The 18,357-nt window shown below is 35.6% G+C and overlaps 1 protein-coding gene across 2 annotated transcripts in view; it reads left to right on the forward strand.

The window, feature by feature from the left end:
• The window catches only part of SGCZ (sarcoglycan zeta), a 988,084-nt gene that overhangs the window by 923,792 nt on the left and 45,935 nt on the right, over nt 1-18,357 (forward strand). Inside the window, exon 5 of one of the 2 annotated variants that reach the window (XM_057697937.1) lies at nt 14,575-14,697. The exons of the other annotated variant lie outside the window; for it this stretch is intronic. Within the exon in view, the coding sequence (XP_057553920.1) occupies nt 14,575-14,697 (123 nt within the window). The remainder of the gene's footprint in view (nt 1-14,574; nt 14,698-18,357) is intronic. 2 annotated transcript variants of the gene reach the window in all.

Here is an 18,357-nt window from a genome sequence, read left to right on the forward strand (position 1 = left end):
AGACTCCAACAGCACATTAAAAAAATCATACACCATGATCAAGTGGGGTTTATCCCTGAGATGCAAGGATTCTTCAATATACGCAAATTAATCAACGTGATACATCATATCAACAAATTGAAGGATAAAAACCATATGATCATCTCAATAGATGCAGAAAAAGCTTTTGACAAAGTTCAACATCCATTTATGATAAAAGCTTTCCAGAAAATGGGCATAGGAGGAAATTACCTCAACATAATAAAAGCCATATATGAAAAACCAAAAGCCAACATCGTTCTCAATGGAGAAAAACTGGAAGAATTCCCTCTAAGAACAGGAACAAGACAAGGGTGTCCACTCTCACCATTATTATTCAACATAGTTTTGGAAGTGTTAGCCACAGCCATCAGAGAAGAAAAAGAAATCAAAGGAATCCAAATCAGAAAAGAAGTAAAATTGTCACTCTTTGCAGATGACATGATATTATATATAGAAAACCCTGAAGACTCTACCAGAAAACTGCTAGCACTCATTGATGAGTTTAGTCAAGTAGCAGGATACAAAATGAATGCACAGAAATCTCTTGCATTCCTATACACTAACAACGGAAGAGCAGAAAGAGAAATTAAGGAAACTCTCCCATTCACCATTGCAACAAAAAGAATAAAATACCTAGGAATAAACCTGCCTAAGGAGGCAAAAGATCTGTATGCAGAAAACTTTAAGACACTGATGAAAGAAATCAAAGACGACACAAACAGATGGAGGGACATACCATGTTCCTGGATTGGAAGAATCAACATCGTGAAAATGATTGTACTACCCAAAGCAATTTACAGATTCAATGCAATCCCGATCAAATTACCAATGGCATTTTTCACAGAACTAGAGCAAGAAATCTTACGATTTGTATGGAAACGCAAAAGACCCCGAATAGCCAAAGCAATCTTGAGAAGGAAACATGGAGTTGGTGGAATCAGCCTTCCTGTCTTCAAACTATACTACAAGGCCATAGTGATCAAGACAGTATGTTACTGGCATAAAAATAGAAAGGAAGATCAATGGAATAGAATAGAGAACTCAGAAGTAAGCCCAAACACTTATGGGCACCTTATCTTTGACAAAGGAGGCACGAGTATACAATGGACAAAAGACAGCCTCTTCAATAAGTGGTGCTGGGAAAATTGGACAGCAACATGTGAAAGAATGAAATTAGAACACTTCCTAACACCATACAGAAAAATAAACTCAAAATGGATTAAAGACCTACATGTAAGGCCAGGCACTATAAAACTCCTAGAGGAAATCATAGGCAGAACACTCTATGACATCCATCAAAGCAAGATCCTTTTTGACCCACCTCCTAGAATCATGGAAATAAAATCAAGAATAAACAAATGGGACCTCATGAAACTTAAAAGCTTTTGCACAGCGAAAGAAACCAAAAACAAGACTAAAAGGCAGCCCTCAGAATGGGAAAAAATAGTTGTCAATGAAACAACGGACAAAGGATTAACCTCCAAAATATACAAGCAGCTCATGAAGCTTCACACCAAAAAAGCAAATAACCCAATCCACAAATGGGCAGAAGACCTAAATAGACATTTCTCCAAAGAAGAGATACAGATGGCCAACAAACACATGAAAAGATTCTCCACATCACTAATCATCAGAGAAATGCAAGTCAAAGCCACAATGAGGTCTTACCTCACACCGATCAGAATGGCCATTATCACAAAATCTGGAAACAACAAATGTTGGAGAGGGTGTGGAGAAAAGGGAACTCTCCTGCACTGTTGGTGGGAATGTAAGTTGGTACAGCCACTATGGAAAACAATTTGGAGGTTGCTTATAAAACTACAAATAGAACTACCATATGATCCAGTCATCCCACTACTGGGCATATACCCAAAGAAAACCATAATCCCAAAAGAAACTTGTACCATAATGTTTATTGCAGCACTCTTTACAATAGCCAGGACATGGAAGCAACCTAAATGCCCATCAACAAATGAATGGATAAAGAAGATGTGGCATATATATACAATGGAATATTACTCAGCTATAAAAAGCGATGAGATGGAGCTATATGTAATGAGGTAGATAGACCTTGAGTCTGTCATACATAGTGAAGTAAGTCAGAAAGAGAAAGACAAATATTGTATGCTAACTCACATATACGGAATCTAAAAATGGTACTGATGAACTCAGTGACAAGAACAAGGACGCAGATACAGAGATTAGACTGGAGAACTCGAGGTATGGGAGGGGGCGGGGGGTGAAGGGGAAACTGAGACGAAGTGAGAGAGTAACACAGACATATATACTACCAACTGTAAAATAGATAGTCAGTGGGAAGTTGTTGTATAACAAAGGGAGTCCAACTCGAGGATGGAAGATGCCTTAGAGGACTGGGGCGGGGAGGGTGGGGGGGACTCGAGGTGGGGGGGAGTCAAGGAAGGGGGAATACGGGGATATGTGTGTAAAAACAGATGATTGAACTTGATGTACCCCCAAAAATATAATAAATTAATTAAAAAAAAAAAACTATAACCAGTCACAACTTACCAGAATAATTTCATGCAAGTATAAAATAAACACATGTTGAACCAGACAAAGCTAATCAATTTGAGGTGTCTGCATTATTATATCCTCTCTTTCATTTAGATTGTTGTAAATTGAAAGAATATTTAAAAGTGGACTTTAATTGTTATAGGAAAAGCAATGGACAGTGTAAAAAATGTGTATTTTGTTTAAGAAAGAAAGATAGGACTTCCTAGGTGGCACAGTGGTTAAGACTCCGCCTGTCATTGCAAGGGGACACGGGTTCAGTCCCAGCTCCAGGAAGATCCCACATGCCGCGGAGCAACTAAGCCTGTGTGCCACAACTATTGAGCCTGCACTCTAGAGCCTGTGAACCACAACTATTGAGCCCATGTGCTGCAACTACTGAAGCCCATGCGCCTAAAGCCTGTGCTCGGCAACAAAAGAATCCACTGCAATGAGAAGCCCACTCACCACAATGAAGAGTAGCCCCCACTTGCCGCAACTAGAGAAAGCCCGTGTGCAGCAATGAAGATCCAACAGCCAATAAATAAATTAATTTTAAAAAAGAGTTTACCTTTAAAAAAAAAAGAAAGGTATAATTATCTGTGCTTGTATTTGCTGAAAATTAAAAAAAAATCAAAAGGAATTACACAAATCTCCCACTTAGAGGAATTTTATATATATATAAAATTATATACATATAATTTTTAATAGATGTGGAGTATAGTCTCTTACAGAATACAGCTTGAGTCTTTCGTGTTCTGTTAAAACTTTTCAGGTTCCTTACCATGATAATTTAATTTTGAAAATCAAAATTGTATTCTGAATTCAAATGTGTATTCCATGAAGGCTATCTACTGTTCTTTACAGTAGTTTATAACTTAAATAGCTAAATATAACGCTGGAATGACATTAAGGTAATATTGAGAAACTACCAACATCAGTTCATTCTGATCTAATTAGTGAAGATGAATGCTTGAAAGAAATGAAACATGGAATCAGGTAAAATAAAGTATTAAAGATAGGCTTAGGTAGAATTCTGGAATAAAAGCTCAAACATCATATGCAATTTATTCATGGTAATTCTTATTAAAGAATGCTTGGAGATAACAAGGAATTTAATATCTGAATGTGATATTACTTTTCCAAAATATGTATTTTATGGAAAGAAATATTAGAGATTTCATTATAAAAAGTGAAGAGTGCCTAACAACATGCAAATTATGTGTTATTAAGAAAGAAATTCAGATTGGATGAGGATATTTGGTGGTGGTTAACAAGGAGACCACTATTAGCCATAGATATAACAGTATTCTTTTCCTTCCTATCATTTATTTTCCTTTAAATGCAAAAATGTACTACAAGACAATAATTTGCTAAATTAAAATGTAGTAAAATAATCTATTTTCTATTTTCACTATAAAACACCACCCAAGTAGAATTTTTAGAAGAAATACTTTCACTAAACTGGTATGCTTCTCGCAAATACCTCTTTACATATGTGATTTGTTTTTAAAAGTCATTGATTGCATGGCATTTTTTCAATAGGTCATAAATATTTTGTGTTAACAAAGTACTCTATTTACAAAGTATATATGACTCAAACCTAAGTGGTTTCAGCTTCTGTTATCCTTACTCTATTTCATTTATAGGCAAAGGGATCAGTATTATTTTAGATAAACTATCAGGACTAAAATTAGGATGAGAAATCCTATAGTCTACGAAATCCAGGCATTAGTAATTAAAGAGCCATAAGAAAGATGCATATAAATGTTGACTTTAGGGTTTTCCAAAGTCTGAGGAATTATCAATATTAATTTCTGAAGTAAAAGCACCTGCATGATGTTATAGATAGTATTAGTTGCTCCCTACCCATAACTATTTTTTCATTCTGTTTTAGTAATATAATCTCAAATCTCAGTTGGGCATATGACCACTCGGACCACTCAGCTCATTATTGGAGTATAGCTGATTTACAATGTTGTGTTAATTTCAGGTGTACAGCAAAGTGAATCAGTTATACATATACATACATATATATATATATACACCCAATCTTTTTTAGATTCTTCTCCCATATAGGCCATTACAGAGTATTTAGTAGGGTTCCCTGTGCTATACAGTAGGTCCTTATTAGTTATCTATTTTATATACAGTAGTGTGTATATGTCAATCCCAATCTCCCAGTTTATCCCTCCCTCCCCTTCCCCCCAGTAACCATAAGTTTGTTTGCTGCACCTGTGACTATTTCTGTTTTGTAGATAAGTTCATATATACCCATCTTTCAGATTTCACATATAAGTGATATCCTGTGATATTTGTCTTTCTCTGTCTGAATTACTTCGCTATTCTTGTAACATAAGGAAGTAGAAAAGGATACCTACATTAACAGTTATATTCAGCATTGTTCTAGAGATCATAAACAATGAAATGCAACTAGAAAATGATTTGATAATTTATAAGAATTGTAAAGGTAGACATAGAACTAGATTATTCACTGATGACATAATTTCATATGTAGAAAATCTGAAGAATCCACAAAGAAATTCTTAGAATTAGGAAATCAATATATCAAAGTCTCTGAATGCAAGGTCAATGTATAAATATCAATTTTATTTTAGAAAATAAAAGGTAAATGATATGTATAATAGAATTAGAGATAAAAGTGTCATTTTTATATAGTAAGAATTTATTCAAAGAATAACAAAGAATCTACAAAAAAAATAAATGATTAAGAATTTAACAAACTGCTTAGATAGTCAAGAATGACTCTTGATTCCAGGTTTTGGATCCAAGTGTAGTTTTGTATAGTCCAAAGTCTACAGATTGTCTGTGCTGTTATATCAGTAGATGATAAATCCTTCTCCCAGTAACACTTCTATAATGTCATATATTATACAACCTTGTCCTGGACACTGATTGCACACTAAGAAGCATTCATTTACATTGAAGTGGTATTTAAACTATGTTTCTTCAGTCTTATATGATCCAAAGTATTAATTAGCAATAGTTTAAAAGCATTTATTAAATTTTCATTATATTTCAGATACTAGGTTAAATGTTGAGTATATGAAAATAAAGAAGAAAAGGGTTTTGTACCCAAGGAGATTATAGTATGTTGGAATTACTAAACAATTATATAAGGCTGATAAACCAAAATCGATATTGATCATTTGCTTAGGTTTATCAGTGTTACTTCCTCACTAGAGGCATTGCAATCAATCTGCTGATCCTCACAGGTACAACTTTAAATAGTATCTTTAAAGAGTACAACTTTTTAAACTAAAAACAGATATTTAGAAAAGAAAGGAAAATGTTTTTGAGGAGAAGTGCCATAGACTACAACTTCCCCTGTGTGTGCTTAATCTCTTGTGTTTTGAATCAGTTTGCTTGATACTACCAGAGCAACATGTGCTTAATAAAAGTGTCTTTCTAACTTGAAACTACAGGAAAATTCATTACAGCACAATGAGTCTGAGTACTTTCTAAAATAGAGCACCCCACCCTGCTGGTTGGTGTGAGAACAAGAGTTTTACCAGCGTGCATGCACGAACTAATATTGACTCAGACGAAATAATTTTCTTTTTAATTAGGCTTCATAACATTTAAGTTTCTTTTCAGTCTATAATATCTAATCAATAGTTTAGTTATACATCTGGACTACAAACATTTTCCACTTCAAATGATCAATGAAATCAGGCTTTCATTCTCACTACTCCATTCTAATTGGTTTTAACAAAATCTGGAATAAACATTTTTTTTTTAATTTAATAGTCCTAGATGTCATCTTACAGCATCTCTCAGTAGCATCTGACTCATTCAATACCTTTTTCCTTAAAAACTTTTTTCTTTTTTTCTTTTTTAGATCCAAGTTTTCTTGTGACATATTCTTTTTTTATTTTTTTAAGATTTATTATTTATTTTATTTTTGGCTTCATTGGGTCTTTGTTGCTGCGCACCTGCTTTCTCTAGTTGCAGCAAGCAGGGACTGTTCTTTGTTGCGGTGTGCAGGCTTCTCATTGCGGTGGCTTCTCTTGTTGTGGAGCATAGGCTCTAGGCACGCGGGCTTCAGTAGTTGCAACTCGCAGGCTCTACAGCGCAGGCTCAGTAGTTGTGGCGCACAGGCTTAGTGGGATCTTCCTGGCCCTGCATTGGCAGGAGGATTCTTAACCACTGCACCATCAGGGAAGCCCTTCTTAAAAGCTTTTTTCATTAGACTTGAGAAACCACACTCTTGGCATTTTTTTTTCTTTGATTTTTTTTTTAATTTTATTTATTTTTTGGGAGGTACACCAAGTTCAATCATCTGTTTTTATACACATATCCCCGTATTCCCTCCCTTCCTTGACTCCCCCCACCTCAAGTCCCCCACCACCCTCCCCGCCCCAGTCCTCTAAGGCGTCTTCCATCCTCAAGCTGGACTCCCTTTGTTATACAACAACTTCCCACTATCTGTTTTACAGTTGGTAGTATATATATGTCTGTTGAGCTAGTAAAAATGCCAAGAGTGAAGCAAGAGAGTAGCACTCTTGGCATTTTTACTAGCTCAGTAGTTATACTTTTTCCAGCCTGTATGCTTGCTTTCTTCTTTTCGTCCTATTCTCTAAACATTACATGCCTCAGAGGTCAGACTAATGACTCTTCAACTGTATTATGTGTGCAAAGTCTCCAGAGCAAAAGAAAAGAAAAACCAAAAAAAGGAGAAGGAAATCCTATTTACTCCTCTCATTTCTCCATTCATCTTGGGTTCAGATAAAAATCTCTATAATTTTCATGCTGTAATCTGTTAAGATTCACATTAGGCCAGAGTAATGTTACACTTTTTAAGGTATTCAATAGAATAGATTGAAATAAAATAGTCAATTGAAATATTCAGTTATTCCCCAATATATGTAAGTCAAGTCATTATGCTGAAAACTGTATACTTATATAATGTAATATGACAATTATATTCCAGTAAAACCAGAAAAAATATTCAGTTGAAAAGGAGCACTTTAAAGTATTTAAATTAAAGATTCAATCCATGACTAATATGCTAACTTCGGTAAAAATGTTTTAATTGTCCCATTATTATTTTTGCTGTGTTACTGAGAAAAGATTTTACACTCTCCCATCAAGAATCTGCATTTGGCTAATTTTTCTTGTAGTTTTGTCAAATGTTGCTTTGTTTTGACATCATGTTTCTACATCTATAATAATTTAAATTGCTAAATATTCATGGTGAATCATTTTTTGTCATTATGAAGTAACATTTAATAAATTATTAATGCTTTTTAATTTAGAAGTACAGAGTATATTTTTTTCCTTTTAGTTAAACACTGATGAATTTTTTTTTGGTGGGGAAATGCAGTGATACGTAAAGGTGAAACGTTTCTAGAATTTCTTTTTAATAAAGATGAACATGACAAAGATGCAGAATACATAGAAATACAAAGAAGAAAATAAAGAGTAAACGATTTCAGCTAAAGGAAACCCAATTCAAAATTTGTGAATTCTTCAACATGGGTGGGATGGGTGAGTAATTTATTGATTTATAAAATTGGAAAGTTCAGAGCTTGATTCGTTTGTCTCTTACTGAATCTGGCTATTTAAGCAATAGTTTCAGGAGTATCTTTCTGTCCTTCTCTTTCTGCTTCTGTATTTTATTGGCTGAATTCTCAGGCAGACTTTCTCCATGTTAGGAGTACAACTAGCCTTCAAGTTTATATCATGCTCAGTGTCTGACCTCAAAAGAAGAATGTGCCCCTTTTTCAAAACTTAGAACAAAAATCAGGAGAACATTTGAGTCACGTGCTTGTGTATGGATTAATTGATTGGGTCAGAAAGAATAATGCCCCATGAGAACTGAACCACTTCTACAGAGAAAGTCGGCCCCACATGCCCCCATGGACTGACTGTGGGGAATATATTGTCACTAAAGGCGACTGAGGAGCAGTGGTGTAAAAAAAGATGTTTACTCCAACAGTAATCAGGGAATTGTAAATTGAAACCATAGTGGCATACCTTTTAGCACTCAGATTGGTAAAAATTAAAGTTTTTTGACACTGAGTGTTTGCAATGATGTGGCGCTACAGGAACACTCATACTTTCTCTGGAGGAATGTAAATTAATACAACATGTTTGGAAAGCAACTTCTTCTTATCTAGTAAATCTGAAGTACATGTTCTTCTGTCCACCCATCCCACACCTAAATATAAGCCAAAGAAAACTCTTGCTCAAGTGTAGAAGGAGACTCTCACAAAACCATGTATAGCATCATTGTAACTGATTCTGATATCCTAGAAACAACCTAAAAGATTTTCAGTGGAAAATGGATCACTAATTTGTGGTATATCCATATGGTAGAACATCACAGTGAAGATCAATAAACCAGAGCTACACGTATTGAAATAGATGAATTTCACAAAATCTAATTTGACAAAAAAAAAGAAAAAAAAACCTAGTCACTGAAAAATACAAATAATATAAAGATGTGTGTGTGTTGTGCAAAACATACAAAACTAAGAAAAATGTTTGAGGGATACATATATAAGTGTAAGGTTATAAAATGGGAGTGATAAAAACTCATTTTGGGACAATGTTGATATCCGAGGGCTTCCGGAGAATGAAGGGACATATGATTAAGGAAAGGTTACACTATTTTGGAAATAGTAGATATTTCTTCAGTGGGGTGGTGGGTAACATTATTTATATAATTACCATATGCATAAGTTTTTCATAGCTTTGTAGAAAAGGAAGATGGCAAACAATAGTATGTGATAGTAGGACTAGTATAGGTGGGCAAGGAAGTGATAAACAAGGCTCAGAAGTACAAATGGTGGAGAATCATGGACTTCATTTAAACTTAAAAAGACACTTTAATTAAGGAACTATTGTGCACAAGGCATTGGTCTAGACACGGGATTGTAGGGAGTCCAGATAGGGATACAAAGGTGATTATAACCTCAGAGTTCACATACCTTATTTGCTGGTGGAAGAATAGCTGCTCCTCAAATTCCAAAACAGAAGGCAGTTCCTGAGGCCCGGGGAGTGGGGGATGAGAAACAAAGACTGATCTCTGGCAAGATGCCATGAGGACTGCAGATACCCAAGGCTCAAAAGCCCTTCTTCTGAGACAACCTTCCTAGCCTGGCCCTGGTGACCTTTCCTTTATTCTGCTTTTTCTCCTCTTCTCCCCGTACACTCAGTGTGCACTCTCCATGTGCAGGATTTTAATGACACACATCATGTAAAATAAAACTACAGGCTTATTTATGTTTATATTTCATGAAAGCAGCTTACTTTGTTTTGTTTCAAACTTGGTTTTGTTTTTTCCTGACCCATGATAATTCTAAATCAGCAATTTCAGAACACTGAATTGAGCTGACAGTATTGAATCTTGTTTTAGTTTTTCTTGTGGGAATTTTGAATCTTTTAATAATGTTCTTCTTCAAGACTTTGAAAATATTGACAGACATATAAAATTAGAGTTATATAGGAAGAAAAGATTCATCCTGCTATGCTTGAGGAAAACACACCAGAGACAATCAGACATATCCATTTTGATCTCTGCCTTGTTTTCTCTAAATCAGTACGAAATAGTATCAAGAGGTCACGTGGAAATGTATTATTTGAGCCCCTTTAGAGATGTTTATTGAAGAAAATTTTCCAATTCATGTCTTTGACTGATTTAACGTAGAAAGTGCATAGCCAGAGGTAAGTTAATGAAGCCTCTCTACTTCCAGCTTCAGCATGTGACGTGAGGCATCCCTCGTCTGGGAAGGGTGGTCCTGGGACAGTTACAGCTGTAATTGGCTGTTTTTGTTTTGCTATGTACATTCCTTTGTTTTATTTTTCAGATTCCACATATAAGTGATATCATACAGTATTTGTCTTTGTCTGACTTGTTTCACTAAGTGTAATATTTTCTAGGTCATTCACATTGTTGCAAATGGCAGAATTTCATTATTTTTTATGGCTGAGTAGTATTCCACATCTTCTTTATCCAAGTCGTCCATCAATGGACGCTTAGGTTGTTCCATATCTTGGCAATTGTAAATAATGCTGCTATGAACATTGGGGTGCATGTATCTTTTCAAATTAGTGTTTTTGGGTTTTTTTGGATATATATCCAGCAGTGGAATTGCTTGATCATATGGTAGTTCAATTTTTAGTTTTTTGAGAAACCTCCATATTGTTTTCCACAGTGGTTGCACCAATTTACATTCCCACCAACAGGCACATAAAAAGATGCTCAACATCACCTGAGTGTTTGCTTGGCTTGGTCTGGGGCACATGCTGAGGTGGTCACGGGAAACCTGGCAGCTCTAGAGCAGTCCTCTCTCTGCCCTCTCAGTCCTGCCTCGAAGGCAAGCCAGTGAGCACACTCCTCACTAGCAGAGGCCAGCCTTCCCACAGCTCTCCGGCCTGTCTCAGCGGTCCTTCAACCAGCCAAGGCAGCTGGTCTTCCCCACATAGGACCCCAGGACCAGGGCACCCAGTCTGTGGCTCTCACCTCTCACTCCCCAGCGTGTCCACCTCTGTATTCTGCCTTTCTCTTGAGTCTCCTCCTGGGGGCACAGTCCAAACCCAATTGCTTTTCTTCCCTTCCTAAGCAGTTACGTGTGGATCCTTCTTACAGCCTTGGTTGTACAGGAGTCCTTCTGCCAGTTTCCAGTTAGTTTTCAGTGAGAATTTTTCCGCATGTAGATGTATTTTTGATGTGTTCGTGGGCGGAGTTGAGCTCCACACCCTCTTACTCTGCCATCTTGATCAATCTCCCTCCTTTCTTGTTCTATACCTAACTGTTATTTGTTTTATTTTGAAGTTGCTGACATGAACTTCTTAGCGTGGTCTTGATACTTTAGTTAGCAAGTTGGTGTTTAAGATGACTAATAAAATATAAGGCTGCCTGAATAGCTCATCTCCCAATATCTATTTGCTAAGGAATCAGAGCTATTTACTGAGAGACATTCAGACATATTGCTTTCCTGCAACTCTGGAAGCATCTTTGATTGAGATAAGGTTGAACTGGACATCACTGCCCCTCTGAACAACTGGATCCTAAGGTGACCTAGTCTAGAAAATATGAGATGCTAACTTGAAACCTGAAACACAGGATAAGACAACACAAAGCAAGTTAGAATATAATAAACTCAGTTTCATATAGCCTAATATATTAATTTTAAACATAAATATTCACAACAATGCAGTATATGTCCAGTTACACATATTAACTGCTATCCATTTGCAGAAAAGTAATACACAGAAGCACAATATATTCAAAATTATTTTCTCATTTAAAATATTTACTTACTATCAATGCATTGCTAATTGCTTACAATTTTGCCTTCTGTAATTATACTAATATGTTGAATAAAGTGTAGTCTGCTGTGTTAATTTATATATCTATTTTTCAATTGGATGAGTCTGCATCCATTTATTTATGGCCTTGATACATCTCTTCTATTCCAGGTGCATAAATGTTTTCTAATCTGCTTATTTTATTTTGCTTATTTAAATGTAATAAATTAAGATTTCAACTCCCTTTGCCACGTGCAGACATTCAACTTACATTTCTAATAGTTTCTGTGACACATAATATAGCATTTTTATGTTAATGTATCTCCCATGTAACAACATTAAGTATTATGCCAAGAAAAGTCTTGCTGGTGTGTGTGTGTATATAATGTGTGTATATGTATGCATATATAAGCACAGTGATCTGTACACTTCAATGTCATTAAAATCAGTGATGTATTTTGTGGTTAAGTACATCCAATAATTAAATATATTTGAAGGAAGCAAGGTAGCGTACGTGTTAAGGCTTCTTGTGTATAGTTTCTGTAATATCTTTTAGGCAGTTCATGTTTAATGTATGCCTAAGTGCCCCAAAGATAGGTTGAAACACAGAAGCCTCAAAACTCAGAAATCACTTTTATCAACACATCTGGCCTCAAGCATGGCTTTTGGAACATCATCTATGTGAGTTTTTATGGCTCAAAGATTAAAAGCTCAATACAGGAAAGTTAGACCGTGATTAGAAGAAAACACAATCTACTGAACACAAGCTGCTGAAATAACATTTGCAAGATGAAAGCAATGACTGTGACCAGGAATAATAGGTCTTCCATAGTTTCTCCAATATTACCATTAAACCCCATAAGGAAAGTTATTTGCTTAAAAAAAAAACAGACTTTAAAATACAATTCATGCTGTTTTGAACTTGACAGCTTGCATGTTTAACACCAGTTTTAAAGTACTTATCATTGTTTTAGTTGGAGCTTTTCTCATTTTCTTTGTGGACCTGAAAACATCTATGTAGTTTCAGAATATAAGAAAAATTTGTTTTCAGAGAAATTATCCCCTTTGTTATCAGGGTTTGGAATTACTGTCTTCCTCTTACTAAATGCTCCTCAGAACTATGGTGGTGGAGAGGTGTAAATTACTAAAGTTCCTGGACTAGGATTGAGAGCAGGGCTGAGGTGGGCTTGAGGACCAAGGAAAGTGGGGAAAAAGCTTGTCTTGCATTCATTCACCCCTACAACATTCTTCTACTAAGTGCCTGCTAGAAACTAGCATAATTTTAAATTTGGAGGCATTTTGGAATACAAATATAATCTCATGTTTTGAATTCCTGGGGGTCATATAGCTAACAAAAAATGGTAGTACATTATCTTAGTCCATTCAGGCTACTATAACAACATATCATAGACTGAGTGGCTTAAACAACAGAATTTTATTTCTCACAGTTCTGGAGGCTGGGAAGTCCAAGATCAGTGTTTGGTAAGAGGCTGCCTCCTGCCTGGCAGACAGCCAGCTTCTCCCTATGTGCTCACTCAGTAGATTGTACACAGAGAGAGAAAGCAAACTCATTTGTGTCTTTTTATAAGGGCACTAGTCCCATTCATGAGGGCTCCATTCTCGTGACCTAATTATCTTCCAAAATCCCATATCCTAACACCATCACATTATGGGTTAAGAGTTTCAACATATGAATTTAGGGCATACATGGACATTGAGTCCATAGCATATGTAGAGAAATGAAAAGAAATAGGCAAAATGTGTGATATGTCCAGGTCCCTGAGGGACCATGTTGTACCTGACAAGAGTTTCTCATTTAGATGGCAGAGGAGGGATGTTTCAGATCTTAATAGGAGGGGAAGCTATAGATCTATATGCCAAATGTGTTATGATCAAAATAAATAAATCAGTTTTATGGAAATAGCAATTCCTCATCCCCTGACCAGTTTGATCTTCTTGCTGAAGCCCTGATAACTCTCAAATTAATTATATTTTCCACATAGGGGAGCTGGCTTTGTGGATTTTGGAAGGATTAATATGCAGAATTGTCCAATAAATTGAAAATAGATTTTCAATTACATGATGTAATTATATTTATTTAATATTATATTTTAATAAAGAAAATTATTGATTAGAAGATACATTGGAGAACACTAAATATATCTATGTTATATGTATGTATATATAGATATACACATACATTTGCAATATAGAATCTAAAATGGTTTCACATTCAGTGGTAATAAAGAGTGAACAAATTTCAATATTAGAATCTATGAAATGTAGAGTAACTAAAGGTTCACAACTGAATAGTGCTTTACAGGTACCTTGTGAGGTAGCAAGTATGGACGCTATCGTCTACTTGCAGAGAGAAACCACAAGAGTCCTTCAGTTCAGAAGTCCCTATGAAGTATCCAGAACATGCCAGGTATAATGCCAAGTCTGTAGGCAGCCACCAAGAACAAAGCAGATATTGTCTCTCCTTGTGTATATGCAGATTTTCTAACTGGCTAAACCCACAAACCTTGTCAGGGCTATGTCAGGGACTTAGAGGTCAGATGTGTACCCAACCATCCTAGCCCAGAAATACTCTACAAATTAGACAGCCTCCTGAAAAGGGTGATAATTTTAAAATATTAATTTAGGTATAAAACATACTGTAGAGATTAAATAATATATGCATTTCTCTAATTTTTCTAAAAAAAAAATGTTAATGGTTTCCTGGATACCAGATTCATTTTTAAACCTTTCCTCTGACCACAGGAGCTGATGCTGTGGAAGCTCAGTGTAAAAGATTTGAAGTGAGAGCAAGTGAAGATGGCAGGGTGCTGTTTTCTGCAGATGAAGATGAGATTACCATTGGGGCTGAAAAGCTGAAAGTTACAGGTACTGTAGATGGAGGTCTTGGAACATTGTTTACTTCTTGAAAGAATATGCAACTGAACAAGAAACTACTTATTAATATCTATGGTTCCCACACCTGAAATTGAGTCTCGTGTAATATGATATCACATCATTTGATTTTCCAATAGTCATCAAATAGAAAGCCCTGGTTGTGGTTGCAGAAGAGAATATCAATGTTAGGCTTAGTGGAATAAAAGCAAAGCTGCGTGTCTCAGGTAGGGTTAGATGGAGGAAACTGAGTGTGGATGGTGGAAGAAAAGGTGGGGTGCAAACAATAATTAAAGCGTGCTCAAGGTGATGGATAAATACAATTTAGAGGTATTATTTAAAAGTAAAAGATATGCAAAAGAGAAACTAAAATGTAAATATCCACTCTAGAATGAAGTAGGGGGAAATGTAAGTAAACTAAACTCTTGCTCTTCAGGGTTCATAATTGTCTTCAAAAGTATACAAATCAAGAAATGGTGCTAATCACATGTGTTTGAGATGTTATTAAAGTCATTATTCTAATATTAGGGCCATTAGTGTCAACCACCAACTGAAATGCAAAAGCAAAAACAAAAACAAAATAACAGAAAGTTAAAAGCAGGACTGGGAATGGGGAAGAATGTTAAGACTATTTTAAGCATTTTAAGCACAATCTCTTTTGAATTATTTGATTTACAATCACAATACATATTATTTTGATAAAATATTTTTAAAATATTTAAGGAGGCCTATGTTAAAAAATTAAATATGTTTGGCTTAGCATTTCCCAAATTTGAGCTCACAGGTTATCTGTCATATCCATTTAGGTAAAATGGAGTCTGTGGACCATATGAGAGCAGCTTGCAGGGTAAATGGCCTCTGCTCTTGGGCTGTTTGGGTTGAATTCCACATCTACCATTCAATATTCTGAGTAAACTCTATGATATCTATTTTCCTTCATCTAAATGATTGAAATGATAATGATATCATTAGTACTCAAATTACGTGTGCACGTGTGCATGTGTGTGTTTTTACAGTGTCTTGGGCACGTAATGAAGACACTGCAAAGGTTAGCTTTTTAGTTTTATTAATAAAGATAATAGTAATATTGCCAATATGCCAGACATGAGGGCCTGTGTGGATTTCAAGAAAGATGCACTATTAGATAGTGATGAAATTCAGTGAAGATTGTTGAATGGGGATCCTTGTTGGGAATCTCTGGTCTGACTCACAACCTACCACCACCATCCTTACTGTCTCCCAGGGCCTCCTTTCTTTCTTTCATGAGTTTTCTCCTGCGTAGCTGGAGCTGCACTGTTGGGTTGGTGTTTGGGCTGGTCCCCATGACTGCCCCTCAGCCTCATTTCTCTTTCTTAAGACTCCTCAGAAAGGTCAGGGAAGGAGGCATGCACGTGGGATAAACATTGGTCCTCCTGAGTCCTAAGCTGGCAGTCAGGGAACCAAAAAAAATTTTTTTAAGTTAAAAAAGCATGAGAATTTAGGTTGGCAAAGAGCACAGACAAATCAGAAAGGGCACTGACTTTCGGACCCTTGGTGATAACATTTGAGTTGCTAGTCGGTGGGAAAGTCAGGAACCAGAGTAAAAATGCACATGGGGGATTAGGCAGTGTGATTTTAATATCTAACAATCTTTAAACCTTGGTAGTGCCTACCGGTTATCAGCTTTGATACCAAAATAATCCTCATAGCTTTTAGGATATTACACACGTAACCAAAAATTATTTCATTCATGTTCAAGTATTCACATTGGGTACTTTGTATTCATAAGCGAAGGGAAGTTCTGGAGCTCTTGACAGCTTTTATGATCTCATGGAGTTCTAACGTTCTCTGATCTTTATATTACCTTGATTTTTCTCATGATTGTTGCAGTGAAGTACTGTCTTCACAAAATTAGACCCATTAACTAGTTCTTTAATTTTTCTTTAAGTGGATACTTACCTTTGTTTCTTCTTTTTCTTGGTAGCCTGGCTGCCATCCTTGAGCTGTTAATTGGACTATTAAGTCAAAGGAAAATGTGCGCCCTGAAAAATCTTTTTTTTTTTTTTTTTGCTTTTCAGTTAACTGTCTGATCTATTCATGCTTTCTCTTTCTTTCCACTCTGTGTATGTGTGAAAGTGTGTATGTGAGGTATGAGTGACATAGTGTGTGATGTATAGATGAATAAATGCATATATCTCACTCTAGCTCTCTTTTTCCATTTCTGTCTCTGTCTCAAACATATGCACAGAGATTTGAGTTTATTCTTCATAACACTCTTGTTTGATCTATATTTTCCAATTATCAGTATCAAAAAATTAATCAGTTTTACAATGTATTTGTCTAATATGACTGCAGAAGATCCTAAATAATAAAATAATATAATTTTGAGGTCATAATTATAGAATTCAGGCAGATTTTTATAAGGGATGGAAGCATAACACAGGGGAAAGAATGAGAGTGTCTCTAACAAGAACCCTGGCCTTTAACCCAATGTGGCGATGCAAGGGGCTCCACATGGTTCATAAGTAAATGCTAAGTTGGAGAGTACTTTAATGTGATTAGAATTTCCCCCAGTATCCACTCACACTTCTGTTTCTCACAGAACTGCCCACATATACCCACAGACACAAACATACACACTTACACACGCATTCTCAAATTCCTGTGATGTCCTTACTCCATTACCAGAATACTGCATATGAACTTTATAGTAGCTTTATTCCTTCCTGTGATACTTCTAAAATAAAGGAAAATAAAGTTATCAAAGGCAAATATAATTTAGAATTTCACATGCTTAGAGGGGAAAGTTGTGCATAGCATAGCATGCAATTTAAGGGCACTGGGATTGATTAGTAACCTCATATGTACTTTAAAGCAGTGCTTGAATATTTAACAAATAATACTACAAAGAAACAGTGACTCCAGGGTATTTCATATAAATTAGGTAGTGGTGCTGACAAGATTTCAAAGTTGCATGTGAGGAGAGATCTGTGTGAGGTTGCTTCTAGAATTTTAAATTTGTGACACAAAATTTTTCTGTTTAAGCAATATCCATGCGGATCCTTTCTGATTTATATTTTAAGAAAAATGGCATTTCGGACGTGGGCTTTTTTCTCAAGGCAACAGAAGTGGATGAATTTATTTAGACAATAAGTGTGTCTATACACCTGAGGCAAAAATCACTTAATGACTAAAATTATGTGTAGATATAGTGTAGCTCAGGATATTTAAATGTATTCTACTTGGAACACAGTAGGGATGTACTTGAGACATTTAAATACTTTTTTGGATGTAGGAACATAGAAGTAAAGTGGCAAATGGTTATCTGAACGCCACCACCCTTCATTACCCCATCGGCATTTCAGCAATCAATCACATACTTTCAATTTGTAATTTTTTTACTCTTGATATTACCCGACTTGCTCGGTAATACTTTGCTTAAATCTTAATTTGAATATATTTCACCTTAAATGCCCTCTCTATATCATTGAATATATGGAAGTTTTACACTTTAGCTCATATATGCATACTTGACAACTTTATATTGGTCAAAGATATTACTTAATGCACTTATCTTTTGAGATCAGGTCAATAAGTAAAAGATATAAAACTTTACACTCAGAAGACTCTTAAATTTAGTGCTTTCAGGCAGAATCAGTCAACTACAATTTGTAC

This window comes from Hippopotamus amphibius, chromosome 10 (genome assembly GCF_030028045.1).
Source record: "Hippopotamus amphibius kiboko isolate mHipAmp2 chromosome 10, mHipAmp2.hap2, whole genome shotgun sequence".
In the NCBI taxonomy this organism is placed as follows: Eukaryota; Metazoa; Chordata; class Mammalia; order Artiodactyla; family Hippopotamidae; genus Hippopotamus; species Hippopotamus amphibius.